We start from the raw sequence: 27,605 nt of genomic DNA on the forward strand, positions 1-27,605 counted from the left end.
AATGTCTCGGACCAATGTTTTCTGTTACAAATGCACCTCTGTTTACACAGATGTACCTACATACCTATACCTACTGTATTGAACATATCGTCACCACTTTGAAAAAATCTCGTATCTCACACTGCTCCTCAAAGTTAAAACGCAGTAAGTCTATATACATTCCATACATACTTATTCCATTTTTCTTTTCATTGACAGAAGAAGATACGTTTTTTTCAAAGTAGTGACGATTATGTAATATATAAAAATTTTAAATACGTAAACAGTAAAGTAACAAACAATGTCACCGTGTTGCATGATATTATCGATAATCAAAAATTATTTAAAGTATTGTACAAAGATACGATTTTTTCAATATTATTTATCTATGGTATTGAAGAAATCATTGAACACATCATACACACTTATTTAGAGTAGTCTGAGTGGACGCTCGGTAGGCGGGACGTGATCTTTCCTTTCCCACTACCAGGGAAAGAAACTGGTCTAGATTGACACTTTTGTTTTACTACACAGGGTTCAATTTATAATAGTACATTTCGTTATAAGTGCGAGAAGAATGACATTCTCCCACGTGTGACGAACGACGTTTTTTAATACAGTTGCGAAAAAACACTACTACAACGAAATAAAACGATAAACAATCCGAACTCCCAATTTGCGCATTGATATTGACGTACCTATCTTTGAAGCTTTTAAACTTGCGTTCATATTTTCGATTTTGCTATCCATCCAACACAATTTATTTATTTAATTGTGTGCCATAAAAACATAAACATTTACGATTTGGGACGATTGTTTAATATATACCTACATTTTAATTCAATCGACCATTTCTGTCTCGAAGTATTGCAAATAACATAAAATAATTATGACAAATCGCGTAACATATTAAGGTTTTTGAACGTGCTTGCATTAAGTTGGTAACATTGGTAAGACGCCACTACTTTAAATGACAGACGACGCGTTTCGTTCCTTTTCACGTTCTGTTTACACGACTCATTATGAGCCACTTTTTCAAAGTATACATTTTTAAGAAAAAAAAACCGTCGCCTATCGGGTTCTGGTGAAAGCTACTTGCGAATGTTGGATTATGTAGAAATGCGTAAGTATTTTTTAAAACTGCTTTTAATGCTTTAATTATTAGATGGCAACACAAATGAATATACGTATAACGTTAAGGTTTGAGGAGTTTCCTCAATTCCTCATGAATCCGATTATAAGAAATCGAAGCTTGACAAACTTTGACTTGAAAACTCAATATGCTTAACAAACATAACTAAATAAATGTCACTGTTCTGAACTTAAATGCATGCTTTTCTTACAAAAATACCAAAGTCACTATAAGCGTGCCGTTCAGATTTGAGGAGTTCGGTTCTGAGCATCATCAGCAGTTCCACTGTACCAAATGTCACTGTTCTAGACGTAAGCGCATGCTGTTCTTATAAAAATGGTAAAGTCACTATAAGCGTGCCGTTCAGATTTGAGGAGTTTGGTTCTGGCCATCATCAGCAGTTCTACTGCACCAAATGTCACTGTTCTGGACGAAAGTGCATGCTGTTCTCATAAAAATACCAAAGTCACTATAAGCGTGCCGTTCAGATTTGAGGAGTTCGGTTCTGACTATCATCAGCAATTCCACTGCACCAAATGTCACTGTTCTGGACGAAAGTGCATGCTGTTCTTATAAAAATACCAAAGTCACTATAAGCGTGCCGTTCAGATTTGAAGAGTTCCGTTCTGGCCATCGTCAGCAGTTCCACTGCACCAAATGTCACTGTTCCGTACCTAAATGCATGCTGTTCCTTTAAAAATACAAAAATCACCATATGTATGCCTTTCAGATTTGAGGAGTTCCCTCGATTTCTCCAGGATCCCATCATCAGAACTGGGTTCTGAGAAAAATGGGACCAATCTGTATGCATATACATTCAATCATAAAAAAATTTTTAAAATCGGTCCAGTAACGACGGAGATATCGAGGAACAAACATAAAAAAAAACATACAGACGACTTGATAACCGTCCTTCTTGAGAGATAGGCGACGGTTAAAAATAAACAATTACATAATGAAATATCAGTATGTTTATAGTTTTATTCCGTCTTAGAAAAATATACTAATATTAAAACAGCTCGGTAAGTAGTCGTAAAATGGAACGCATACTTTTTACGCACGAGTGCGTAAAAATCAACTTCTTGCACGCTAAACAGTCAAAAAACGGGCACTTTTTGAGCAACAGTATTCAATGAATTTAATAAATGTCTGCTAAAGAAGACGGCAACTAAGACTATTTGCGTAGAGGTCGACTATGGGAATACGGGTTAAGACGCTACAGGAGCGAAAATGCTAAAATGGAAAAGAGCCCTCCTTTCAATTTGGGAATTTTAATAATAATAATAATAATAAAATACTTTATTGCACACTACAAAACAAAAGATACAGCAAGATCCAATGAAATTAACAAACTAAGGTGACAACAGGCGGGCTTATCGCTGAGCAGCGATCTCTACCAGCCAACCTTCAAATAGCGAAACAGCAAACATAATTAAGTGAGCGGGTGGTGCAAATAAAAGAGATAATAGGAAAATAAGAAAACACAAATTTAGACACATACCAAGTACACTAATACATAAACTACACATATACAATAAAACATATACTACACAAACTACTACATAGCATATAAATATATATAAATCGATGATAATAAATGTGTGTTTAGGTATCTATGACAACTAAGATGTAGATAAATAATGATCCTTTAGAAGATTTTTAAATAAAGATAGGGATTTAGCGCGTCTAATATCCACGGGCAGAGCATTCCACAACCTAACTGCACGAAAAGTGAATGAATCGACATATGACTTGGAAGAAGAAGGCGGGGGGGCAAGAAGAAGATTTTGAGAGCACCTGACGGAGGACAAAAATTTAAAACGGACTTTAAGATAGCAGGGAGTGTTAGGAAGAAACAGGACGGAATATAGAAGATGGAGAATATGAGAGTTTCGGCGGAAGCGAATAGGCAACCACTTGAGTTGCTTACGATAGCTCGAGACGTGATCAAATTTACGTAGACCAAAGATAAACCTAATTAAAATATTTTGGAGCCGTTCGAGTTTGTTTAGTTGCTCTTCCGTTAAATCTAAGTAACTAATATCGGCATAGTCCAAAATGGGCAGTAAAAGCGACTGTGCAAGCGCAATTTTGGTGGAAAAAGGTAAAAAGTTACGAACTCGGCGCAGGGAGCCAACAGATGCAAAGACCTTCCTGCTCACCTCGCTCATCTGCGGAGCCCACGAGAGTGTCCGATCAAAGAGCACGCCCAGGTTTTTAACCTGGAGAGAGAACGGAATCAGTACTCCGTCAAATAAAACACCAGGAAATTTCTCAAAATCAATTCTTGCTATGGTTCTCGGGCTACCAATTATAATAACTTGAGTTTTGGAAGGATTAACCTTCAAACCATAGCAAGAACTCCAGTCCGAGATGCGCTCCATATCAGAGTTAATAGTGTGAACAAGAGAAGGTAATTCGTCGAGCGAGGCTTGTGAGTAAATTTGTAGGTCGTCGGCATAAAGATGGTAATCAGAAGTGAGATTTGAAGAAATTGAGTTTATGAAAATTGAAAAAAGAAGAGGGGACAGCACGCCACCCTGCGGAACGCCAGACACCGTGCTGCGCCAAAGTGAACGAGAGTCATCGACCTTAACACGTTGCCGGCGACCTACTAAAAAATAACTACGAAACCATTGGATTGCTTCTGGAGAAACATTTTAGTTAAATATACTACTGTTATTAATTAGATTTATCGAAAAAAAATTGTCCATTCAAAAAAACGCAGTTAAAAGTTATTGCGAAAAAAATCTTTAAAATCGAGGTTCCGCTGTCGATTATTTCCTTCTTCAAAACTCCGATATCAGAATAGATGTAGGACCGATATCCCCCACATTACAGGCGCCATCTTGGATTTTTTCCGATGAAATCTTTCCGATATCCGATATCGGATCGGATAATGTGAAAACGCACTTATTGTTGCCGGAAACTAATTAAGTAGCTACTTATCTAACTATTCATTCTATTTTGTGAATAAAGACACTTTTAGAGACACTTTTCCCTTGACCTATGACCTTGAGAGAGACCTTTTTCTATGAACAGGGTTCGTAACCAACATGCAATATTTTCTTTAGCGTAAACAATGTGGTCATCTGCTCATCTCTCTTTAGCACTCTTTCAATTTAGGGAGACATGTGCTGATTGCCTGTGTTTTAAATAGTTAAATACAATTTTAATGCAATTTTCTTGCGGTTCTTGACTTCGTGTAACGACACGAAGTCAAGAACCGCAAGAACGTCGCGAAAAATTGCATTAATTTTGTTAAAACTGTGAAGTGCGCCCCCAATCGGTTACCTACTGGAACCAATAACAAATTACATACTTTTCCCTGTACGCTAACCTCAGCAGTTTGCTGTGTACAGTCTGACCAAAAAGAGTGGAAATTAAAAAGTGGCAACATTTTAATGTCATTCATATCAATGTGAGAAAACGGAACGACACTACGATTTGTCACGTTTTAATATTCTTTTTGATCAGACTGTTTATCTTCTTACGTCGTCTAATCGTAGTGATCTGTGGGATCCGGTAGCAGCGAATTCGGTACGCGACGGTATTTAGGTCATGGGACGTACTCGATTTGTATGGATGCGGGGCGTAAATTGAGCATTCCATGTATGATCGATATACGAGCAATATCCGTTCAAGTATGTCTTCATTTCGCATATGAGGAGCGTTCCTTCTTCGAAAAAAAAATAGGTAGGTAGAAAACCAATTAGGTATATTAAATTTTACGTACGTGTACATAAGCAGCAAGTAAGAAAGTAAGTAAGACAGAAATATCCGTGGATACAGTATAGTAAGGCGGCGGAATTGAAAAAAGTCGTCTAGTTTTGAAGTTGATGTGACTGGAGAGTATACTGCTGACAAGTGGTATCGTTGTGATCGGTAGACTTTACTGAGTACGAAATAATGACTTGTCACTTTCTCAGACTGTGGGGGGGTTAACTATGACGTCACAAAGATCGCGGTCCCGGGTTTCAATTTTTTGCCAATTTGTCTAGAACCCCTTATCCAATTTTGAAAAATGAGGTGTCGATTGAAAGCGTATAACATGCTGATTAAGATTTATTATATGTGAAGAGTATAGTTTTGTTAGTTATTTTTTAATTAATAATAATGCAAAAAATACTTTTTTTTTTACTCTCTTTTTTGATTTTTGTGACTCAAAAAGGCAATGAAAACGGCCACTTAGCTAAAAAATATGTTATATAAATCATTTAACTACATTATTAAGCTATCTGTTGCTATTTAAATTTCTACGATCGGATAATAAATAAGCAAACTACAACCACATACCTGTAGGCGGGGAGTACCGCTTGACACGCGTTCCCATACATTCGGCGTCTACCAAATTACACCTCGCGCAAAATTCGTTTCAAGCAGATATACCTCTAATCTTATTCATCGTAACCTATCAATATTGGTATCATTTGAAAGTACAATTAAAGTACTTTAAGAAACAATGTCAATCATTTTCATAAAATCAATAATCGCCAGTCTGTGGTGGTTACAAAGGAAAAAAGTGGGTATGCAATTTGACTGGTTTCCTAGGTTTGATACCCTAGACGAGTTTAAAAGGGGAGGTAAAGGTGACATATGGGTTGTTCTCTGGCCTAAAAGCTATACAGAGGGTCAGGGAGAAAAAAACTAGGGTTTAAGTTTAGTTTTAAGTTATTTTTCTTTTATTTGTTGATTTTATTGTGTTTAATTTTTTGTAATTTTATCAAGGATACACATTGGTTTCTTTTGCTGAAAATTCCCTTTTTTATGAGAAATGTTATGAATTTCATGGCATTTTCCGATAGAGACTAAAATTAACTTTCAAATAAGGCCACATAGTCATACTGATACATAGTCATACCCTTAATATTATATAAGTAAAAGTATGACTATGTGGCCTACTGATACATAGTCATACCCTTAATATTATATAAGTAAAAGTATGACTATGTGGCCTTATTTGAAAGTTAATTTTAGTCTCTATCGGAAAAAGCCATAAAATTCATAACATTTCTCATAAAAAAGGCAACTTTTAGCAAAAGAAACCAACGTGTATCCTTGATAAAATTACAAAAAAATTTAACACAATAAAATCAACAAATAAAGGAAAAATAACTTAAAACTAAACTTAAACCCTAGTTTTTTCTCCCTGACCCTCTGTGTAGCTTTTAGGCCAGAGAAAAACCCATATGTCACCTTTACCTCCCCTTTAAACTCGTCTAGGGTATCAAACCTAGGAAACCAGTCAAATTGCATACCCACTTTTTTCCTTTGTAACCACCACAGACTGGCGATTATTGATTTTAAAAAAATGATTGACATTGTTTTTTAAAGTACTTTAATTGTGCTTTCAAATGATATCAATATTGATAGGTTACGATGAATAAGATTAGAGGTATATCTGCTTGAAACGAATTTTGCGCGAGGTGTAATTTGGTAGACGCCGAATGTATGGGAACGCGTGTCAAGCGGTACTCCCCGCCTACAGGTATGTGGTTGTAGTTTGCTCATTTATTATCCGATCGTAGAAATTCGAAAAGCAACAGATAGCTTAATAATGTAGTTAAATGATTTATATAACATATTTTTTAGCTAAGTGGCCGTTTTCATTGCCTTTTTGAGTCACAAAAATCAAAAAAGAGAGTAAAAAAAACGTGTTTTTTGCATTATTGTTAATTAAAAAATAACTAACAAAACTATACTTTTCACATATAATAAATCTTAATCAGCATGTTATACGCTTTCAATCGACACCTCAGTTTTCAAAATTGGATAAGGGGTTCTAGACAAATTGGCAAAAAAATTAAACCCGGGACAGCGATCTTTGTGACGTCATAGTTAACCCCCCCACAGTCTGAGAAAGTGACAAGTCATTATTTCGTACTCAGTAAAGTGTACCGATCACAACGGTACCACTTGTCAGCAGTATACTCTCCAGTCACATCAACTTTTCCCGAGACCCTCTCGCCGCTCTACTAGTAAATAAAATACTAGATAAATAGTTTTCCAATGTATATTTGTGCGGCCGACCGACCGCACAGGCAAACGAACTGAACCAAACTGACATGTTTATATTATGTGACATTGTCTTGAAAACGATTCTATTCAACCAGTAGAGTTTATAGTGGTACACATACGAACTTCATAGTTAATAAACTTATAAGCTTACGTAAGTTCCAGCAATAAGTAAGTTTCTTCTTGTTAGGTTTTTAGCGAATTTCCATCGCATCAAAATTAGCAAAGAAAGATAATTACCATTATTTAATGCAACCTTCTTTCCCTGACCTCAAATCTACATAAAACTCGCATCAGGATGCAAAGCACATCATTTATATTCGATATTAGAACAATAAAATCTAAATAATAGGAAGTAGGGGAAAGTTTAAATTATCTTTTGAGTACAACGAGGCAGCAAAAGTTTAGCAGTAATGTTACACAACGAAACATAATATTCGTATACCTATATGGGCTTGGGCGTGTCACAGTTTCGGATACCGCAAGGGTCCGCTTTCCTGCTGAGTCTTCGGTTATTAACATATTTCCGCAGGACTAATATTGCAGACTATTTAATACAATTGCCTACACTCTGAAGCGTAAAGTGTTTCTCTCAGGCTGAATTTAAAAGGTTCTACTTGTTATTCCTCAATCAATGATGATAGTGATGATGATGTGATCCTGTTATCCCTTCATCAAGGATAAAGGGCTTTCAGAAGAATCTTCCTTTGGGTGACTAATTCAAGCTCCTTCCAGCCTAGTACACAGGTCTAGGCTGGCGCGCATCCTCCTTCTCCACTGACCGCCTCCACGTGGTACAAGGACGTCCCGACCGTCTACTGCCAGGTGATTGGCGGCAGACTCTGCTTGGACAGGTTTTCTCTGCGTGCCCTACTCATAATCATTTTCGTGCGCATATTGCTGGCCTACGGGTTTTTGTCCCGTCATCTGCCACAACCCGGCAGTTTTAATAGTGCAGTCAAATTGTTCACGTCGCGCGTGTGATGCGAACTCACGATCGTGTTACGAGACTGTACAAACAATCCAGCACATACTAGAGGATAACCTCGCTATACTTATGCATTGCACTTAAGAGGATACGGTAGCGAAAATGCTAAAATGGAAAGAAAAAGCTCCCCTTTCAATTTGGGAATTTTAATTAAATATACAAGTGAACTAGATTTATCGAAAAAAAAAATGTCCATTAAGAACAACTCAGTTAAAAGATATTTCAAAAAAATCTTTAAAATAGAGATTCCGCTCTCGACTCTTTCCTCCTTCAAAACTTAATCAAACGGAACGAAATTTGAGAATCTGAATAACAATGAAATAATCTATGTCGGACCGTTTAGCTTTTTTGGTTAATTGTTACCAATCTTGAGTATCACACCTTTTTTTGCGCCACAATGAAAAAGGCCGTTTTTGGAAATTTTTGATTGGCTCTAGAGTCTTTACAAGCAGAATATCAAAAAAATCAAAACGGTCCGACACAGATAAAAATAATAACAATCTGTGTTGAAAAAATCATTGCTCTATTTTCAAAAACCAGGGAGGAAATAGTCGAGAGCGTTTGTATGGAGAATTGACCCCTACCGTATCGTCTTAATTTGAACTTAAGATTGTTTCTGTTCTTTTGTTTGTTAACTGTAATAATTTCAAAATGTCTAGTTAACTGTAATAATTTCAAAAATAGCACTTCATACAATTTCTATACTAATTTGCGATACCTGGCAAATTTTCCTGCATCTGAAACACATTTGTTTTTATCTGTCGCGTTATCGGCCAATCAGAGACGGTTATTACAAACAATTGGTTGCTAGGTAATTCGATGTTGATATAACGGTGAACGACTCTATTAACATTAATTTTAACTTGCATGAATGATGATATTTCCGTCCATTGATGAGGAAGATGATGACTCGTAGAAAAAGTATTGTATACAATAGTGATATAATTAAGCTTTTCACTCTCGTACCGTACTATTAGGCCACTCAGCAAGCTTCGTGGCCTAAACATGGTACTCGACTGAAAAGCTTCGTATTATATCACGATTGTATAAAATACTATTTTATAAACCATCATCCAACCATATATTAAACCATCATCCAAATCCTCAGCGTAGGCTTCGTCAAATCAATCAATCTTCGTCAATCTCAATATCATTAAATATGTACAAATTCAAATTCAAATTCAAAATATATTTATTCATGTAGGCCTAGTTACAAGCTCTTATGAATAGTTCATTACATATATATTATGATCTTACAAAACATAAAATATTTTATGTGCTTTCTTATCAGAACTGTGTCCTCTACACATAATACAATTATTTTAATTGCTATTTGTTTTTTGCAGTTTCTGGTTCGGGCCATGCATGTTTATATTGTTTATCTATCAAATAGTCCTCGACTCTGTAATAAGCCTTTAATATCAATGATTTTTTTAAGTAGTTCTTAAGAGCTGGGAGGGGTAATCTCAAAACAGTGTCAGGTAACTTATTATAAAAATTAATGCATTCATTGCCCAACAAATGATTTCTGTACTTTGCGGACACGAAACTTCTTTATGGCAAGCTTATTTTTCTAGTGTTATAATTATGGATATCAGAATTCTTAGTGAAACAGTCTAAATTCTTGACAACATAAATTATACTATCATAGATGTTTTGGAAAGCTACAGTTAAGATATTAATTTCTTTGAAAAGTTCTCTTCACGTGTTCCTAAGTTGTAAATAGAAATAGTAGGCTCTCTTTTGTAATACAAAAATAGTCTGTATGTCAGCTACTTTGCCCTAAACCAGAATACCATATGACATTAAACTGTGAAAATCTCAGAAAACCAGCGCTGCGGGTTGCCGTGGGCCGTGGCACCATGCTGAGTGAGGGTCCTATTTAGCGTCCATTGTATGTTTTGTTTGCATGCCTTCTTCTTTTTGTGTGTACCATGTTGTGACGTTAAATAAATGAATTCTATTCTATTCTATTCTAAAATAACTATGATACACTAGGCGAGCTGTCTCAACATTAGTCAGTTGCCTGATTCTCCTAACGGCGTATGCGGCCGAACTTAATTTGTTTGCTAGTTTTCTTATATGAAGAGTCCATTGTAGATTTTTGTCCAATGTTACCTCTACTTACCTCTAAACACTCCGAAATGAATGATCGCTACAATTACGCACGATAGCTGTCACGTCTTAACTCGAGTAGAACTAAGCGTTGACTAAAGAGTCGCCCGCCCCTTTCCCCTTGTAAAATGTTTACACTCAAGGTCAGTTTTTGGTTTTAAAATACCTAATACGCATTACGCTATGACTGAAGAGTTCATTTAAATTCACTAATGTAAATTAAAATATAATTATTCGGTCAGGATATTTGACTATTAAATGTAATTTTTATTTACCAAAGACAAGTAAAATGGATTAAAGGAGAATGTTGTGTTATTAATTTCTAGGATATTTGCTTAAACCACCTAAGCCACTATTTCGCCGGTTGGGATAAACGGCTAACGTGCAGTTTTTGACTGCCGCGGTTCTGGATAAACGGCTAACGTGCAGTTCTTTACTACCGCGGTTCTAGATAAATGGTTAACGTGCAATCATAACATTTTTTCATTCTGGTAAAATGACTTATAAACTAAAACACATAAAATTACATTAAACGAAATTGACTAACATCCAAACAAGTGTTTCTGGCGTTAACATATAGCCAGTATCTCAATAATTTGTCAAAAAAAGTGGCTTGTTAGAGAAAATGTTTTTAGTAAATTGCCTTTTTCCAAATTGCTAACAAGCCAAAAAAGTCTTCAGATCGTTTTGAAACCTGGCTCGTTAGACGCAGAAAAAATCGCTGATTCCAATGATGTATATAACTCAATATGCCCAAAAATGGTCTGTTAGTCAATTAGCCTTTCCAGCGTCGATATGTTCAATACAATAGGTAGGTACATCTGTGTAAACAGAGGTGCATACTATTATTTACTCATTGAAGCTAATAAGGTCGATTGACGTAAATGTTTAAACAGAAAACATTAGTCTGGGACACAGTTTGCACTGAAGTCCGTATACTAACACATCAATAACCATGGCTCTTGCTTATATTTTATTAGGTCTATCAACAGTGGCCTATTTGTTGTACCTTTATTTCACTCGTACGTTCAACTACTGGAAGGACCGGAGTGTCCCGGGGCCTGCGCCCGTGCCTCTGTTCGGAAACATGATGGAGTCCGCACTACGTCGCACGCACGCATCATTCGTCATGGCGAAAATCTATCACGACTTCCCAGACGAAAAAGTAGTCGGAGTCTACAGAATGACGTCACCGTGCCTCCTCATCCGGGACCCTGACATTGTAAAGCATATCATGATCAAAGATTTTGATAACTTCGTGGACCGTGGCGTACATTTCAGCGATGACAAAATGGGTAATAACCTTTTCCATGCTGATGCGAAGACGTGGAGAATATTGAGGAACAAATTCACGCCACTGTTCACTTCAGGGAAGTTGAAAAATATGTTGTGTTTGTTGCATCAGTGTAGTGACAAGGTTATGAAGCACGTTGAGGAATCAGTCCGGATTGAACCTGAACAAGAGGTTTACGAACTCATGGGCAACTTTACCATGGGGTCTATAGCAGCTTGCGCGTTTGGTCTAGATCTGGATCCGACGGAAAAGACTGCAACCATGGAAGCCTTAAAGAATATAAATCATAAATTATTAGGTCTCACCCACGCCTATGAACTAATCTTAATGTACCCTGAAATATTTATTAAATTTGGTGTTTCGGTTTTTCCTGATGAGCTTGCAAACTTTTTTAAAGGTCTCGTTGCTCAAGTAACTGCTGCGAGAAACGGGGTACCGACAAACAGAAAAGATTTCATGGATTTGCTTTTAGAGATGAAACAAGCGAATACAGTGCAGGGTAACAAAAGATTGGAAGGTAAGGAGGCGGACACTCTAGAAATAACGGATGATTTGATAGTTGCTCAGGCTTTTGTGATTTATGCTGGAGGTTACGAAACATCCGCGACCACATTGGCGTACATGCTTTACCGTCTCGCTTTGAACCCGGAGATTCAGGAGAAAGTGGCTGCTGAAATTGACGAAGTCTTCGAGCGTCACGGCGGTGAAATAACTTATGAAGCGCTGAAGGACTTAACATATATGGATAAAGTTTTCCATGAGACTCTTCGCTTGCACACGGTTGGAGACTCTCTTCTTAGGGTCTCCGCTGAAGACTACAAAGTCCCAGGAACTAATGTAACTCTTCGAAAAGGTCAGACGGCTGTTATTCCTAATATTGGGATTCACTATGATGAAAAGTATTGGCCTGATCCGTTTAAATTCGATCCTGAGAGGTTCAGTTTAGAAAACGTGGCTAAACGGAATCCAGCAGTGTTTCTTCCATTCGGCATTGGGCCAAGGAACTGTATAGGGGTGAGGTTCGCGAAGATGCAGATCCGGCTGATGATGGCGAGGCTGCTGAGCCAGTTTAGAGTGGAGGCCACGGAGAACACGACGCGCGAGTTCCGGTACAATACGTACTACCTTGTTGCGTTTCCCATTGGAGGGATCAGAATGAAGTTTGTGCCGAGGCATTGAAATTTAAAAAAATAGGTATTCTATTTTGGCGAATCAACTTTTTGACCGACTCAAATCAGTACGCAGATCTTAAACTTTGTGAAATTACACCCTTAGATTAGATATTGAATTTTAATAATACTGCTGTAGCACTGTATGCTGTATATTTATTGGGTATTAAAACATTAACCTACCTGTAAGATCCCATAAACTGAAACTTTTTTCCATAGAAGTTTGATTTTTTTATAACTTTTGAGACGTTTTGAGAGAGACACTACACATGTCGGTCAAAAAGTTGATTCGCCCATTTATGAAATAATCAATATTATTTAAGGTCAACCGACCGTCTCGTCTGCTAACGAATTTAGCGTTCGTAAAATTATATGTATGGGAATCGGGAATGTTCCATAGACTTCTGCTGCGTGACATTGCTCCGTCTGTTAACTGTGGTTGATGCAACTGGTCCTTAGTAATTAAATGTTATTGGCAAGGCAACTGGCTGGCGCTACCTTATTTATTTGAAATATGTCAGTTTTTACCCCACTACGGCTACGCAAAAGGAGGGTTATGATTTTGACCGGTATGTATGTGGGTATATATGTATGTATGTTTGTATGTATGTATGTTCATCTGTTCCTTCATAATGTATAAAGTACTCATTAGAATTTGACAAACGATATGTCATTCGAATCTTCTTAATCGTTCGCTGGTTATAGGCTATATAACGTCACCGCAAACGAAACATGGCGCCCTCTAGAGGTCATAAAGTAACGAGCCAAAAAAATTAAATGAAGTTAGGATGACATGTTGTATATCATTTGAACGAGCTTAATTAGCACATTTCAAATATGTACATATTGTTAGCTTTTATTCCAAGTTTTACTTGATTACTTCAGATAACTCCGGAAAAATTGACTATTTGCAAATCCGCAAGCGCTCTCCTAACGCACGCGGTCCTAAGCCGGGCGCCTTCGGCGCCCTCTAACTTAAAGTGTCGGGCGAAGTCCGACGCTCTCGGTCCTAAGCCGGGTGCTTTAGGTGCCGTCTAATTTAAAGTGTCGCACGCAGTCTTAAGGTAGGCGCCTTCGGCACCCTTTAACTTAAAGTGTCGGGCGAAGCATGCACTTACTATTATTATTATACTTGCAGAGATTCAGAAGATATAGCCATGGTCGTATGCCACTTATGTACTTACCTTAAAGTTTATAATTGTGGCATACGACCACGGTTATCTTCGGAATCCCTGCAAGTATTTATAAAATTTACAAACTTATTATAACATTGAATTTATGTATTGTAAAGATTAATACACATCTGTGAATTTCATGCATGATAATTCCATAATATAATTTGTGGCATACAATAAATACTTTTCAGTACAGATGGTGTTTTTTACGCACTAGTGCGAGAAGTGGTTCATTATATGCCAGGTCGAAACTTCGGAGGGCCATCTGTACTGAAAAACGTCGTACGACACACGTGCGAAAAGGAAATTCGTAACTCGTGTCGATTTAAAACACTCCCTTCGGTCGTGTTTTAATTTATCGCCACTCGTTTCGAACTTCCTTTTTTACGCACTTGTATCGTAATGTATTATTTTGTTATATCTTATTGTAATACTTTATGGTCGTCTTGACAGCATGTCTGTCTGTCAGTTTTTGAGTTTAGCGAAATAAAGCTTTTGTGTTATCCAATGAAAAATGGAGTATTAATTAATTACCCATTCGACATTGCTATAAATAAAACATAATTCTACCTTGCTTCATACTTTTTAGATCACTTTTTAACCGCCTTCCAAATCTCAAGGGAAGGGGTTCTCAATTCGTCTGTATTTTTTTTGTTTATTTTTTTTTTATGTTTGTTCCTCGATATATCCGTCGTTACTGGACCGATTTTGAAAATTTTTTTTTTGATTAAATGTATACAGATTGGTCCCATTTTTCTCAGAACCCAGTTCTGGTGGTGGGATCCTGGAAAAATCGAGAGAACTCCTCAAATCTGAAAGGCATATATATGGTGATTTTTCCGTTTTTAAAGGAACAGCATGCATTTACGTACGGAACAGTGACATTTGGTGCAGTGGAACTCCTGATGATGGTCAGAATGGAACTCCTCAAATCTGAACGGCACACTTATAGTGACTTTGGTATTTTTATAAGAACAGCATGCACTTATACGTCCAGAACAGTGACATTTAGTGCAGTGGAACTGCTGATGATGGTCAGAACGGAACTCCTCAAATCTGACCGGCACACTTATAGTGACTTTGGTATTTTTATAAGAACAGCATGCACTTACGTCCAGAACAGTGACATTTGGTGCAGTGGAACTGCTGATGAAGAGTGAGCCGCCCCTGGTTAGAGTTCCGTTCTGATAATCATTCTCATCTGTAAGTAATTCAGAATCATCCAAATTTCAAAATTGGTTCTGAAATGACGGAGACATCGAATAACAAACATTAAAAAATATACAGACGAATTGATAACATAATCCAACATTTGAAAGTATTTATCACCAGAACCCCAAAGGAAAGCGGTTTTTTTTTTCTTAAAAATTATTATATAGAAGTCGGATTTTTGTTTTTGAACTCATGTTTTATGTCACTTATAAGTGTTTTGTAATTCACTGACTGTGTCCATCTGTCGTCACTGTATCTGTATTATAATATGCACCTTTTTAAACTTTAGGTATTTTGAATTTCGGTCGAAACACCATTATGTATTTTGATTTTAGGTATTTTGAACGTAGGTCATTTGACGTTAGGTTTTTTAACTTTAGACATTGTGATACGTACCCTCTGACGGACACATCCGTCCATGTCTGGCGAGAAATAGGTCAGGATCTGATAATGTGAAAACGGACTAACAGTAATTTGTCGCGTTGCTCATAGCACCGCCCGCGGCCACACGCGACTCCTGTGTTAAATCCACAGCCTTAGTGAAAGGCTGTGTGCACGCTCATATTGGGCGTGCAAAAGGCGGGTGTGGCGTGAATGTCAAACAATTGAAGCTCATACAAGTGTCCTGAGTGGACGCTGCGGAGGATAGACGCACGCAGCGCACGCTCGCCCGTCCCGCTGCACGCCCCGCCGACCGCTCCACTCAGGCCTTACATTTATACCGTCAGGCGGTCGCGGTGTCTACGGGGTGTCGTCTGTACCGTCGGCAGCGTCTTATAAGGCTTACTTAGTAAGCCTCGAGTTCTAATCCCGGTAGAAAACTCCAAACAACAACACAATGCCGGGATTTGATAAGAGCATTTCTTTTATTTTCGCCACTTTTATGAAATGTGATATTTTTGAAAAAAAAAATGATATTTCTACTCAGAATAGTCAAAATCAGTAGCTTTTTCAATCCTAGTAGTTAAAAAAATTGTCCCATACGATTTTTTTCTTATTTGGTTACCATTTTCCGTACATGTTTATTTATTTTATTTATTTATTTAAACTTTATTGCACATAAATAAATAAAAAATGTACAAATGGCGGACTTAATGCCTAATGGCATTCTCTACCAGTCAACCATCGGGCTAAACAGAGACAAGTAAAAACCGTGCAAAGAGAATGCATGTTGTGTGGGGTAACAAAAGAGGAAAGTAATAAAAATGTATGGAAATTCTGGGACACTGTCTCCCAGTGAGATTGAAAGTACTTGTGATTCTGAGTACAATTGACCTAAAATTCCCTAAAAAAGTAAAAATAAAAAAGTGGCAAAAAAAAGAAATGCTCATAAAGGACATTTGATTCGCGCCTCGATATATTTAGTCAGAAACATACAGTCAGGAACAAAGCTATGAATAAAGCCAAAGTCCCAAATATATATAGAAATAATATAATTATAGCCTGTACATTACGGTGTGTATACATATTTTTGAGACTTTGTCTGTATTCACAACTTGTTTGCTGACTGTACATTTTGGTAGAAAGGTTTTATTGGATAATAGACGTTAACATACTCCTTGCGTTATTCCGCCTTTCACCACGGTTCATGGGAACCTGGGGTCCGCTTTGACAACTAATCCCAATAGCGTAGGCACCAGTTTTATGAAAGTGACTGCCATCTGTCCTTCTAACCTGAAGGGTAACTAGGCCTTATTGGTACGGCTTCCTCACGATGTGTTCCGTCACCGAAAAGCGACTGGCAAATATCAAATTTCGCACATAGTAGGTAGGTACGAGTGGTGTGGTGTGTCTGGCCTTCAAAGGCCTGTTTAAACAATGATCAGAGTTTATTATGAATCATAATATTTATTACTTGACGCAATTAAGTAGCTTGTAGCAAAATTTTAATTAGCATAAATACCTGTGACAAAAATATTTCAAAAGATGTTTTAGAGAAGTTTTTATTTATTTTTAACCGTCTTCCAAATCTCAAAAGAGGAGGTTATCAATATATTTTTTTAACACATAAACAAGCAACACATTTTCCAAGTTTTCGGTTTATTCGGAAAATCTTCACCTGGGCCATTTTTTTCAAAGTTGTCCACCACTTTTTTTGGATTTGGAAATTTTTATGTGTTCTCCACTCAGAATCGCGAGTTCATTCAATCCTAATAGGAGAAAAAAAAGTGTCCCTAGGTTTTTTCCCATTGCGTTACCATTTTTTCATACATTTTGTATGGCGGTAACGGAATGGAAGGTTCAAAAAAATATATGTAAATCTTGGGACATTTTTTTTCTCCTATCAGGATCGAAAAAGCTCTCGATTCTGAATATGAATCGCGTAAAAAATACCCATGTTACAAAAAAAGTGGGGTGGACAACTTAAAAAAAAATGCCCCACCTATTAGTAGTACATTTTCGTCTAGTTTACAAAGTTATAGGCTTTAAAAGTATCCATATTTCATAACGTTACAATATAATCAGATGGGCATTTTCAAAAATTGGGACCCAAAATTAGTGACAGTTGTTAACAAACATTTACTCGATGTCAGTTTTGTGACGACAATTAGGTAAGCATGAAATTTCAATAAAAATATTGTTTTTGTGTTAATTACAATAAGATAAGCAATAATCTACATTTAGAACATTAAAAAAGTTGGTTTTTAGAATTTTATTCTTAACTGTGTCCCCTTCATGGGACACAGGCGTGATTGTATGTATGTATGTATGTATTCTTAACTAGTTTTTGCCCACAGTTTCACTCGCGTTAAATTCTAAAATGGGTTAGAAAGAGACAAAATGTAGCCTATGTCACTCTCCAACCCTTCAACTATCTCCACTTAAAAAGTCACGACAATTCGGCGCTCTGTTTCGCCGTGAAAGACGGATAAACAAACAGACACACACTTTTTCCCATTTATAAATATTAGAATGGATTGTCGTCACAAAACTGACATCGAGTTATTTTTTGTTAGCAACTGTCACTAATTTTGGGTCCCAATTTCTGAAAATGCCCCTATACAAAATGTCCTAAGCGATCTAGTTTCAGATGTTTCAAGTAACTAAACATACTCTGTTCACACAGATGTCTTCGGACCGATTTATTTTACCGTCGCTCGTATACTTGAGTAGTTTGTACGTGAATTTACTGCTAACCGTAGGGGAGAATTTCACAAATCGTACCTCTGCTCTGCCTTAATACCCTAGCAAGTTCTCGTTTCATGAGATGAGAAAAGAAAATGAAACTACTAACTTGCCATTGCCATGGTATGTTGACCTGAGTAATGACTTTACACTATCTCTCCTTATAAATTTTCTAAACATATGTAGTTCAAGGTTCGCCTTGGCTACGCACGCAGATTAAATCATATAAGTATATATTATGGTGTCCCCTGTGGTGACGGGTTAAGAATTTCACCACCCCCTTTCTTCCCGTGGGTATCGTAGAAGTCGACTGTGGGATATGGGTTAAATTGTGGCGTAGGCGAGAGGCTGGCAACCTGTCACTGCAATGTCACAATTTGGATTTCTTTCAACCTTTTTGCCAAGAGTGGCATTGAAACTTAGTAGTTCATGTTCTCTGCCTACCCCTTTATGGGATACAGGCGTGATTATAATGTATGTAAGTATATGGTGATAGTAAGTCACCTATCCGTGAAAGATAGACGTATACCATCCCGGACTTTTTTGTAGACCTATATATATAAATTCAAATTTCACCATACATTGATTTATCATATCTCAATCGGTATGGGCAGCGTATTCGATTAAAGACCTAAAGCAGTTTTACTGACTTGATTAACAAATTTAATATCGTCATAATTTCAATCAATTGAAAAGAAAACCTCAACAAATTATATTCCTATAATTATTCACGTTGAATACTGAAACCCTTTACACTCATTATCAACGTTCATTCAATACATATATTTCCACATGACATCATTTAATTCAGCATTTTATTACTTAAGGTACGATTTAGACAAGTTTCCCCTACTTATTCCGACGGGTTTTCAGCGTTTTACGCGTTCCCGATCCCAAATCGCGTAAAATGAGAAACACATTCCACTAACCAAGCCCAGGGTACCTACGTAGTCAGCTCACAAACGCGTACGATAATCGTTATCGTAGCTATCTCTATCGCTCCTCCGTACATGCCCCGTAGCCGAATGGCATTTCTCCGACGCCAAACGAAAGCGATACGCCGCTGGCTCTGTCGCGCCAATACGCAAGCGCGATAGAGATAGATATCTACTAGCGCTTCGTTTCGTGAGCGTTTCGTGAGCGATTGTGCCATTCGGCTAGCCACCCTGGCGCGACAGAGCCAGACTGTAAATTGAAATAAATGTCATATACAAAGAAAAAATGAATGATGATGATGGATGAATGAGAATGATGATGATGAATGATGATGATGATGATGAATGATGATGAAATGAATGATGATGAATGAATGATGATGATGAGTGATGATGAATGAATGTTGATGATGAATGATGATGATGATGATGAATGAATGATGATGATGAATGATGATGATGATGAATGATGACTGATGAAATGACTGAAATGATGGTGATGATGAATGATGTTAAAATAGTAGTGTGTCTACTAAAAAATACAAATTAAATTATTTTCTATGAGGATACTTTAATTTGTTCTAAGAAAGAGCCAGAGTGTGTTTTGATCGGCGTCTATAGCGTCAACGATTGTCATTTCGGACAGGCCGGCAGGTGCTGTGGATTGGGTAACAAGCGGAGGGTGTGATAGGATCCCAATAATCATAGATTTTACGGTCTTTTGTTGGTAACTATCAGGACAATTCGAACATTCGAACTGAATCGTATTTGATACAGGTATAATTATTTTTAAAATCGGGACTTAATCGCGTATAACTACATATTAAACTGACCTCCAACTCGCGCGGCTGTCAGAAGGTGTTCAATCCAGTCTTCTCCGAGACCACGGGGACAACGCCGTCCTTGAAACGTTGGAGGTCAGTTTAATATGTAGTTATACGCGATTAAGTCCCGATTTTAAAAATAATTATGTGTAATAATCGTGAAAGTTTTAATCAGTGTTTTGATAGAGGTATACACACATACACACATACAGGTAAGACGTTAGAGAACCATGGAGTCGATATTAACATTAAATACACGAGGATAAGTATGAGTATAAATTAAACTCATACTTATCCTCATGTATATAATTTGTCACAAAATGCTTTTAATTTCATCTAAAACGATACATTATTAAAACTGTATGACTGAATGTTAACTGTTAAGACAATAAATAAAAAAAAGAAAAATTAATTAGCTACCTACCTAGTTATACAGACTTTTATTACGGGCGACGCACTGGCCATTCTATCAAATTTAGTCACGTGGGTCATGTCATGTGTTAGCCATTAAAATCATTGATTTACAACATATAGTGTGGCAGTCTTTTTATCATTTAAAATATAGTTTTATTCAATTCCAAATTGTATTTATTTCGTTTATAATCAACTTTTGGAATGAGTATGTGTGTATGAGTATGAGTTGACTTTTATGTTAAAATAGACTCCATGGCTCTCTAACGTCTTACCATGCTACGAGATATCCGAACCCTGGTCATAATGAACACCTTTATTAATATAGAAATGAGCGGCATCTTGACAGTCAAAATATATGAAACAGACAACTTTTTCTCGCGATTTCAACATTGATCCTTTAATAAATCTAAAAGAGGTAGGCATAGCACATAAAACTGCGTAGGTAAGTTTCAGTGCCACGATTAGCAACTAAGGGGTTTAAAGCAAGCGAAATCGAGATATTGCAGTGACCGCAGAATTAGATTTAGATAGAAGAAACAGTTCATCTATTTGTATGTCGGTCGAGCGTGTCAGATTTTGTACTGAATTTGTTACTTTGCCTTTGATTTTAATTAAATAATTATGTCTCAGGCCCTGGAGTGTTCATAATTTTTGTGTTGTTGCAATTAAATATCACGTAACTTCGACGTCACGTGACTTCATCAAACATACATAAAATCACGCCTGTATCCCACAAGGGGTAGGCAGAGCACATGAACTATTCAAGTTCCAGTGCCACTCTTGGCAAAAAGGGGTTGAAAGAAAACGACATTGTGACATTGCAGTGACAGGTTGGCAGCCTCTCGCCTACACCACAATTTAACCCATATCCCACAGTCGACTTCTACGACACCCACGGGAAGTTTGTTGACTTCAACTTACAAAAATGGACGCCCGAAAACTGCAAGCTGCGATTAAAGATGGACAACTTAGTCGATTTTACTGAGTTCATTTGACACGCTAAGTAGATACGTTTGCTTAATCTTGTGGCAGTGAGATAAGTACTTGATAAAGTCTCTAATAACCTAACCACAAAATTAAAATTTTGAAAAAACCCCCGGCCGCGACCTAGTGGACCGATTTTCATGAAACATGGCTAAGAACACTCCCGACTAACTCAGCTTTCAGACAAAAACTATTGTTAAACGTAAGTTGTTTTAATAACATAATTACTTTAGGTTTATGTTTATGTTGTATGCAGTTTAATTTTCTTGTATTACGTTACGTTATGTTGTTTTCTTATATTCATTTAGTGAACTTTATTTGGTTTACAATTATGAACCTCCAGGTCTTTTGTTATTGTTTTTCTTTTTTTGCAGTACATTTTTGTATTGCCAATATGTAATGTGTTTATGTGAATGTTTGGTTTCTGAATAAACCAAAAAAAAAAAACTAAATCAAAATCGGTTCATCCGTTCGAGAGCTACGATGCCACAGACAGACACACACACAGACAGACAGACAGACAAACAGACAGACAGATAGACAGACAGACAGACAGACAGACAGACAGACAGACAGACATACACACAGACAGACACGTCAAACTTATAACACCCCTTCGTTTTTGCGTCGCGGGTTAAAAAATAAAATGATATCATTTTGGTGTGAGTCTAAGTTCGAATTTACTTCGACCCTTCGGGAGCCTTTGTAATCCCAAAACGATATAATATTATATTTAAGTACGTATCATTGATTGTTATCGATATTGACATTCTTGAAACTAATAAATTTTATGGTCAATCGTAAAACCCACATTTTGAGGCATGTTTATCAAAAAGTAATGAAGTAAGACGAAGCTTCGTTATTAACAATGTTTTATCTACATCCATTATTTAAATTTATAAGTTCTAAGAAATCTCTTTCTGCTAGTTCATCCTAATTTTTACTTTACGATTTTGTATGTTTTCTGTAAGTGTTGCTATGATAAATAAATAAAAAATAGTATTTCTACTAAGAACGATATAATAATACGGGAATGACAAAGCCCATAAAAGCGTACCACTGAAATGTATGGGTTTTTCCTTGAAACTAGATGGCGTTGTTTCGCAGCCTAGAAGTGGCCAAAAACATATTTTTCGCAAACATTTTTTTTTATAAGAACAAATGACATACATTTATTCAATGATAAAAACGATAATAATTTGTGTTTTACATAATATTAAACTAAATAAATCTAAAGTTACACTAAAATTAAACTTAAAATAAAAATTAAACTAAATAAATCTAAAATTAATCTAAAAACGGCCCCTGTGGCATGGTACCGAAGACGCTGGCAGCATTTCCTCGCTGGATTGTCAAGCTAATGCGCTGAGCGAGGAAGCTGCCAGCTCTTCGGTCTCCGGTGGCGTCTCTCAGTCTCTTCGACAGGTCCTTGAAGAGACTTAGAGCGCCAGGGCCCCACGGGCCAAGGGTCTCGACGCCGAATGGGATAAAAATATATTCGGCGCCGAGACCGCTGTACTTTCCTACTTTTAGTTTCTCGGCCGCCTCTGCTGATGATGCTGCCCTCACGGAGGTTGACATACATAATTCTCTGTTTTGATATCATGACATCACGTCAATACACATTTTAAAAAATATTGTAAGCAATATCAGTGTAGTTATGATAAGTATTTAATAGGTGGCGGCAAAAAAATGAGGTACAATACTTAGTATGAAGATTGTAAATAAATCATCCTTGTATTCTACGCTGATTTGCCAATATGTAAAAGTGATGAAGATTATCCCTTTTTATTTTCTTGACTTAAAGTCCCCTTTTACAAAAGGCAAAAGATTATGATTTCAACTCTCTTAGCACAATGAAATATTTGTCACGAAGATCTCAATGGAATTTTCTTTGTCCGGGAACAATGGCTTTCAGATCGCACAATAGTTTGAGAGGTAAATAATAAATAATGCAATCTGGATAAATGTCGGGAATTGCTAAAATAAATACAAACCATTTAAATTTTAACCTGTTCTACGCATTATGACTTTTATGACGTATAATATTGACCCCAGTGGCCTATTTCACCAGACATTGACATTTGACACTGACAATTCTGTGTCGATATCAGGGTCGATAAGTAACATTGTTACTCAGCGTCAATATTTCCTTGCTGAACGGGCAATGAACGGCAAAGTGTCACTGTCGGGCGACAATTGTCACTCCACGACCAATCGCAGCGCGCTAACACATTCCCCGCCCGCACCTCGCGCTTAAAGTGTTGGTGATTCGTACCGCGAACAAAATTAACAATATTGGTACTCTAGTGGTGGAAAAAGATGCTGTGTAGACGTTGAGTCGACGTCGCAAGCTGTGGCGGGCGCTTAAAGTTAACGGAAATGAATAAAAAGGTTGTATATCCGATTGTATACGGGCATCGGGCAATCTACTAGGTAGATAATGACGTGTTTTCCCCCCGGTTTGTTGCTGGCGTGCCGGAAATAGAGTATACGGTCCAACAAACATTTACTCCTAACGTGAAGCTATTATACGGACTTTTCTTTCTTTAGTCGGAAATAACAATAAAGGAGTTATTCCAAGTAAATATTCTTTCGAGAGGTGGTTTTAACAGTTTGTCTGTCTGTCTGTTTGTCTGTCTGTCTGTGGCATCGTAGCTCCCAAACGGATGAACCGATTTAGATTTAGTTTTTTTTTCTTCTCTAATGAATTCTAATGAACACAAGTTAAATTATAATCTATTGAAAATATTTCAACTTGTGCTGTCTTAAAGTAGTCACACTACTATGTATATAAATTAAAACCGAAATAAACTACACATATGAAAGAAAAAGTCCAGCCTCAGGCACCAGAGGACTTGGTCACTTTTTCTTTCATATGTGTAGTTTATTTCGGTTTTAATAGTTTTTTTTTTTGTCTGAAAGCTGAGTTAGTCGGGAGTGTTCTCTTAGCCATGTTTCATGAAAATCGGTCTACTATGCCGTGGTTGAGGGTTTTTCAAAATTTTAATTTTGTGGTTAGGTTATATAAGAACTAGTATATAAGGCGCAATAAAAGAACCAACCATACTTTGCAGTGACTTTTGAGGTCATAATGAACAACTTTTATTATGGGACCAATGCTGAAATCGCGAAAAAAAATTAGCTGCTCTAGGTATTCTGGCTGACATTATGCCACTCATTTCTAAGGTACAGCCAAGTTTTTTCTGCGATTTCAGCATTGCTCCCATAATATTTTTTTCGAATTTCTCTTTTTTGCGATATACCAATGAGCGTAACGTCCTGTATAATTTAACGGAAATCAAAAAAGCACGGTGTATAATTTATCTAATAAAGCTAAAATACATCCAACTCATATTTCTAGGACTAAGTCATAAATTATTTATTTAAGTCAAAAGTTCTTAATTAATCGCTAATCACCAACTAAACAGTAATTAACAAGACATCTAACCCTTCCATTTTTCCCGACTAAATCATCCCCCTTAAGTTCCTCATAAACGTGTCCCAATTTGTTAAGTTACGGCCAAACGAAGCACTATATCAACCCTTTTCAACCCCTTTCAACCCTCTTTCAACCCTCCCCGTGAAGGCTTCATTAGAAGTTTGATTCGCGTCTTCATGTTTCGTTAAAGAAAGAAAGGTAATTGCTTGGACAATTATGAACTCATAAATAGGGATGTCCCGTGTTTTGGCCGAAAATTCGGCGATGCTCTTGGCCGAAGTACGGAATATTTGGCATCATATAGATTTTTAGGACTTTTTTTGTAAAAATTATTCGCTAATAAGAATGACGATGCCAGTTGATTTAAACTAACACGACGCTCACTCAACTCATTATTTAATGGGACTTAATCGCGACGTACACTTACATTTATACATGGAGAATAGAGGTTATCTCTATTCTTCATGCATTTATATTTTTGTCTGACGTTTCGAACTTGACGTTACATCCATGGTCAAGAGACACAGTGACGGGGAGATTTATCTAATTACTGAATAGTTAATATATTTATACTAGTACCTACCTATAAATATGTAAATTATGCAACCAAATCAGGCGTTACTTTGCAGAAATCCATGTTATTCAAAATAGAAAGGAATCAATTCGCGAATTAGAAAAGTAATTATCTAGTTTTTTTTTTAAATATATCTTTGCTTTTGAACAAGTTTCTGAGAACTACATTTTAAATGTTAAAATAAAGTCTGCTGCAGTCAGTTTTATGTTTATTCATTTTATTAGGTGGCCGAATACACCGAAAACCCCGAATACCGAATATTTACCGAATATTAGCGACATCTCTATTCGTAACACCGTTTCGGGTCTTTATCTTGACTGCGCACAATATTTGCGCAAGCTATTATGGCCCTTATTATTAGGGGAAGTTGTTTGGGACTCGCTTTTTAATTCTCTAACTTCATCATAAATTGTTTTGAAGACGGAAGGAATTTTACAGATTTTGGTTAACATTTTTTACACCTATTTACATATTTTTTACATTGCGAGTGTGATGAATAACATTGTGTGTAACTCGGGGAGTATGAATATTACAAACTCGAGTATTTAACTTACTCTCGTTAGTAATGTTCAACTTCCTCCCCTTGTTGCACAATGTACTATATAGCATCTCTTTTATTTACACGGCATTGGCAGCGACTATCTTTTTTTTTTAATATGTACTACGTCGGTGGCAAACAAGTATACGGTCCGCCTGATGTAAAGCGGTCACCGTAACCTATGGACGCCTGCAACTCAAACAGCGTCACATGCGCGGTGCCACCCCATTAGAAACTTGTACACTCCCTTTTGCTGTGTTAAGTACTGCACAGCAAAAAGGAGTGTACAAGTTCCAAGGAGGGTTCGGGTTGCCGACGACTCAAAGGACAATAGACGGAACAAGTTAGTTCCGTAAGTCCTCCCGTCATCAGCACACCGCACCCTCGTTGAGCTCTGGCAGCCTTACTCACCGGCAGGAACACAACACTATGAGTAGGGTCTAGTGCTATTTGGCTGCGGTCTTCTGTAAGGCGGAGGTACTTCCCCAGTTGGGCTCTGCTCTAGATTCGAGCGAGACGATATCCGCTGTGCTGTGCCCTACCATCACACAAAGCGGAATATCATTCGCTATGCCCCACCTCCTACTAATCTATATCTTTTGTTATCTTATCTTATCTTTTTGTTATCTTTTGATATCTTTTGTTATTGTTGTTTTTGTTGTGTTATCTTTTGTTGTCGCCGATAGCTAATTACATATTGCACCATAAGGACAACCGCCGAGTCAGCTGCGCACGTTCACCGACCTGCCGCACGAGGCGCAAGATCAGCACAACACGACTTTACCTAACTAATGCAATTCTATATCTTGATTCAGACTTCGAACAATTGGACGGTGTTATGGAATAGCGAACTAAGCGCCAAAATCCGAAAAAAAAGTTATGAATGCAGTTCGGATATAAATGTGATAATCTATAGTATTGATTATTTCTTTGTTGAAAAATCATGCTTACAGCCTTATTTTAAGGGGTAGAATCAAGCGACACGTTAAAATTTGTATGGCCCTGTGTACTAAGTCGTTACGTAAAAACGAATTGAACGCCAAATTTACTTTTACAAATTATAATAAGCGTATATTCTAAATCGCAAAATCGAGTTAAACGCCATAAAGATGTTATTAATTCGTTTTGGTTTATGTTATTAATTCGATTGTCATCGCACTTAGGCTATAATTTTTGTATCTTTGATTTTAATTAAATTAGTAATAAAAGTTTTTGGTTTTTCTTCGGACCTCCGATTGTAGCTATCTACAGCTAATTACAGCTCATCACTTCCTCGCTTTTAATGAGACAAGTGTATTAGCAAGATTTCGTAACTGTGATAGGTACAGTCAACCAATTGGAAAACCCTAGGCCACTCTGCAAGTTCTGCAACCATGCCAAAATGGCAAGCAGTAAGAGATTTCTTACAATCTGATGTATAACGTCACTGTGACATAGTTCTACAGTGACCTAGGGTTCCAATTGGTTGACTGTATAGTCATAGTCTCGCTGTTTGTTACTACAATTTCATTGAAAATTAAAATTCTCATTATTTCTCTTTTCGTTCCGCCATACAACACAATAATTGTTTTAATATGCAAAATCCAATTATTTACGGGTATTATGAGTATTAAAGACTTACAATTAGTTTAATTAAATCGACTGTTTAACCGCTACTTTAATGTGCTTTAACTGTGAGTTTAAGCATTG

At 36.9% G+C, this 27,605-nt stretch overlaps 1 protein-coding gene across 1 annotated transcript; it reads left to right on the top strand.

Moving 5' to 3' along the window:
- Positions 1-11,152: 11,152 nt before the first annotated feature.
- LOC125235547 (cytochrome P450 6B5-like) lies at positions 11,153-14,161 on the top strand. The gene is made up of 2 exons (XM_048142143.1): positions 11,153-12,705; positions 12,737-14,161. Exon 1 carries the CDS (start codon positions 11,185-11,187, stop codon positions 12,700-12,702), a length of 1,518 nt encoding a protein of 505 aa, XP_047998100.1. The 5' UTR covers positions 11,153-11,184; the 3' UTR covers positions 12,703-12,705; positions 12,737-14,161.
- Positions 14,162-27,605: the final 13,444 nt, after the last annotated feature.

The sequence above is a fragment of the Leguminivora glycinivorella genome, chromosome 17 (assembly GCF_023078275.1).
Source record: "Leguminivora glycinivorella isolate SPB_JAAS2020 chromosome 17, LegGlyc_1.1, whole genome shotgun sequence".
Taxonomy (NCBI): Eukaryota; Metazoa; Arthropoda; class Insecta; order Lepidoptera; family Tortricidae; genus Leguminivora; species Leguminivora glycinivorella.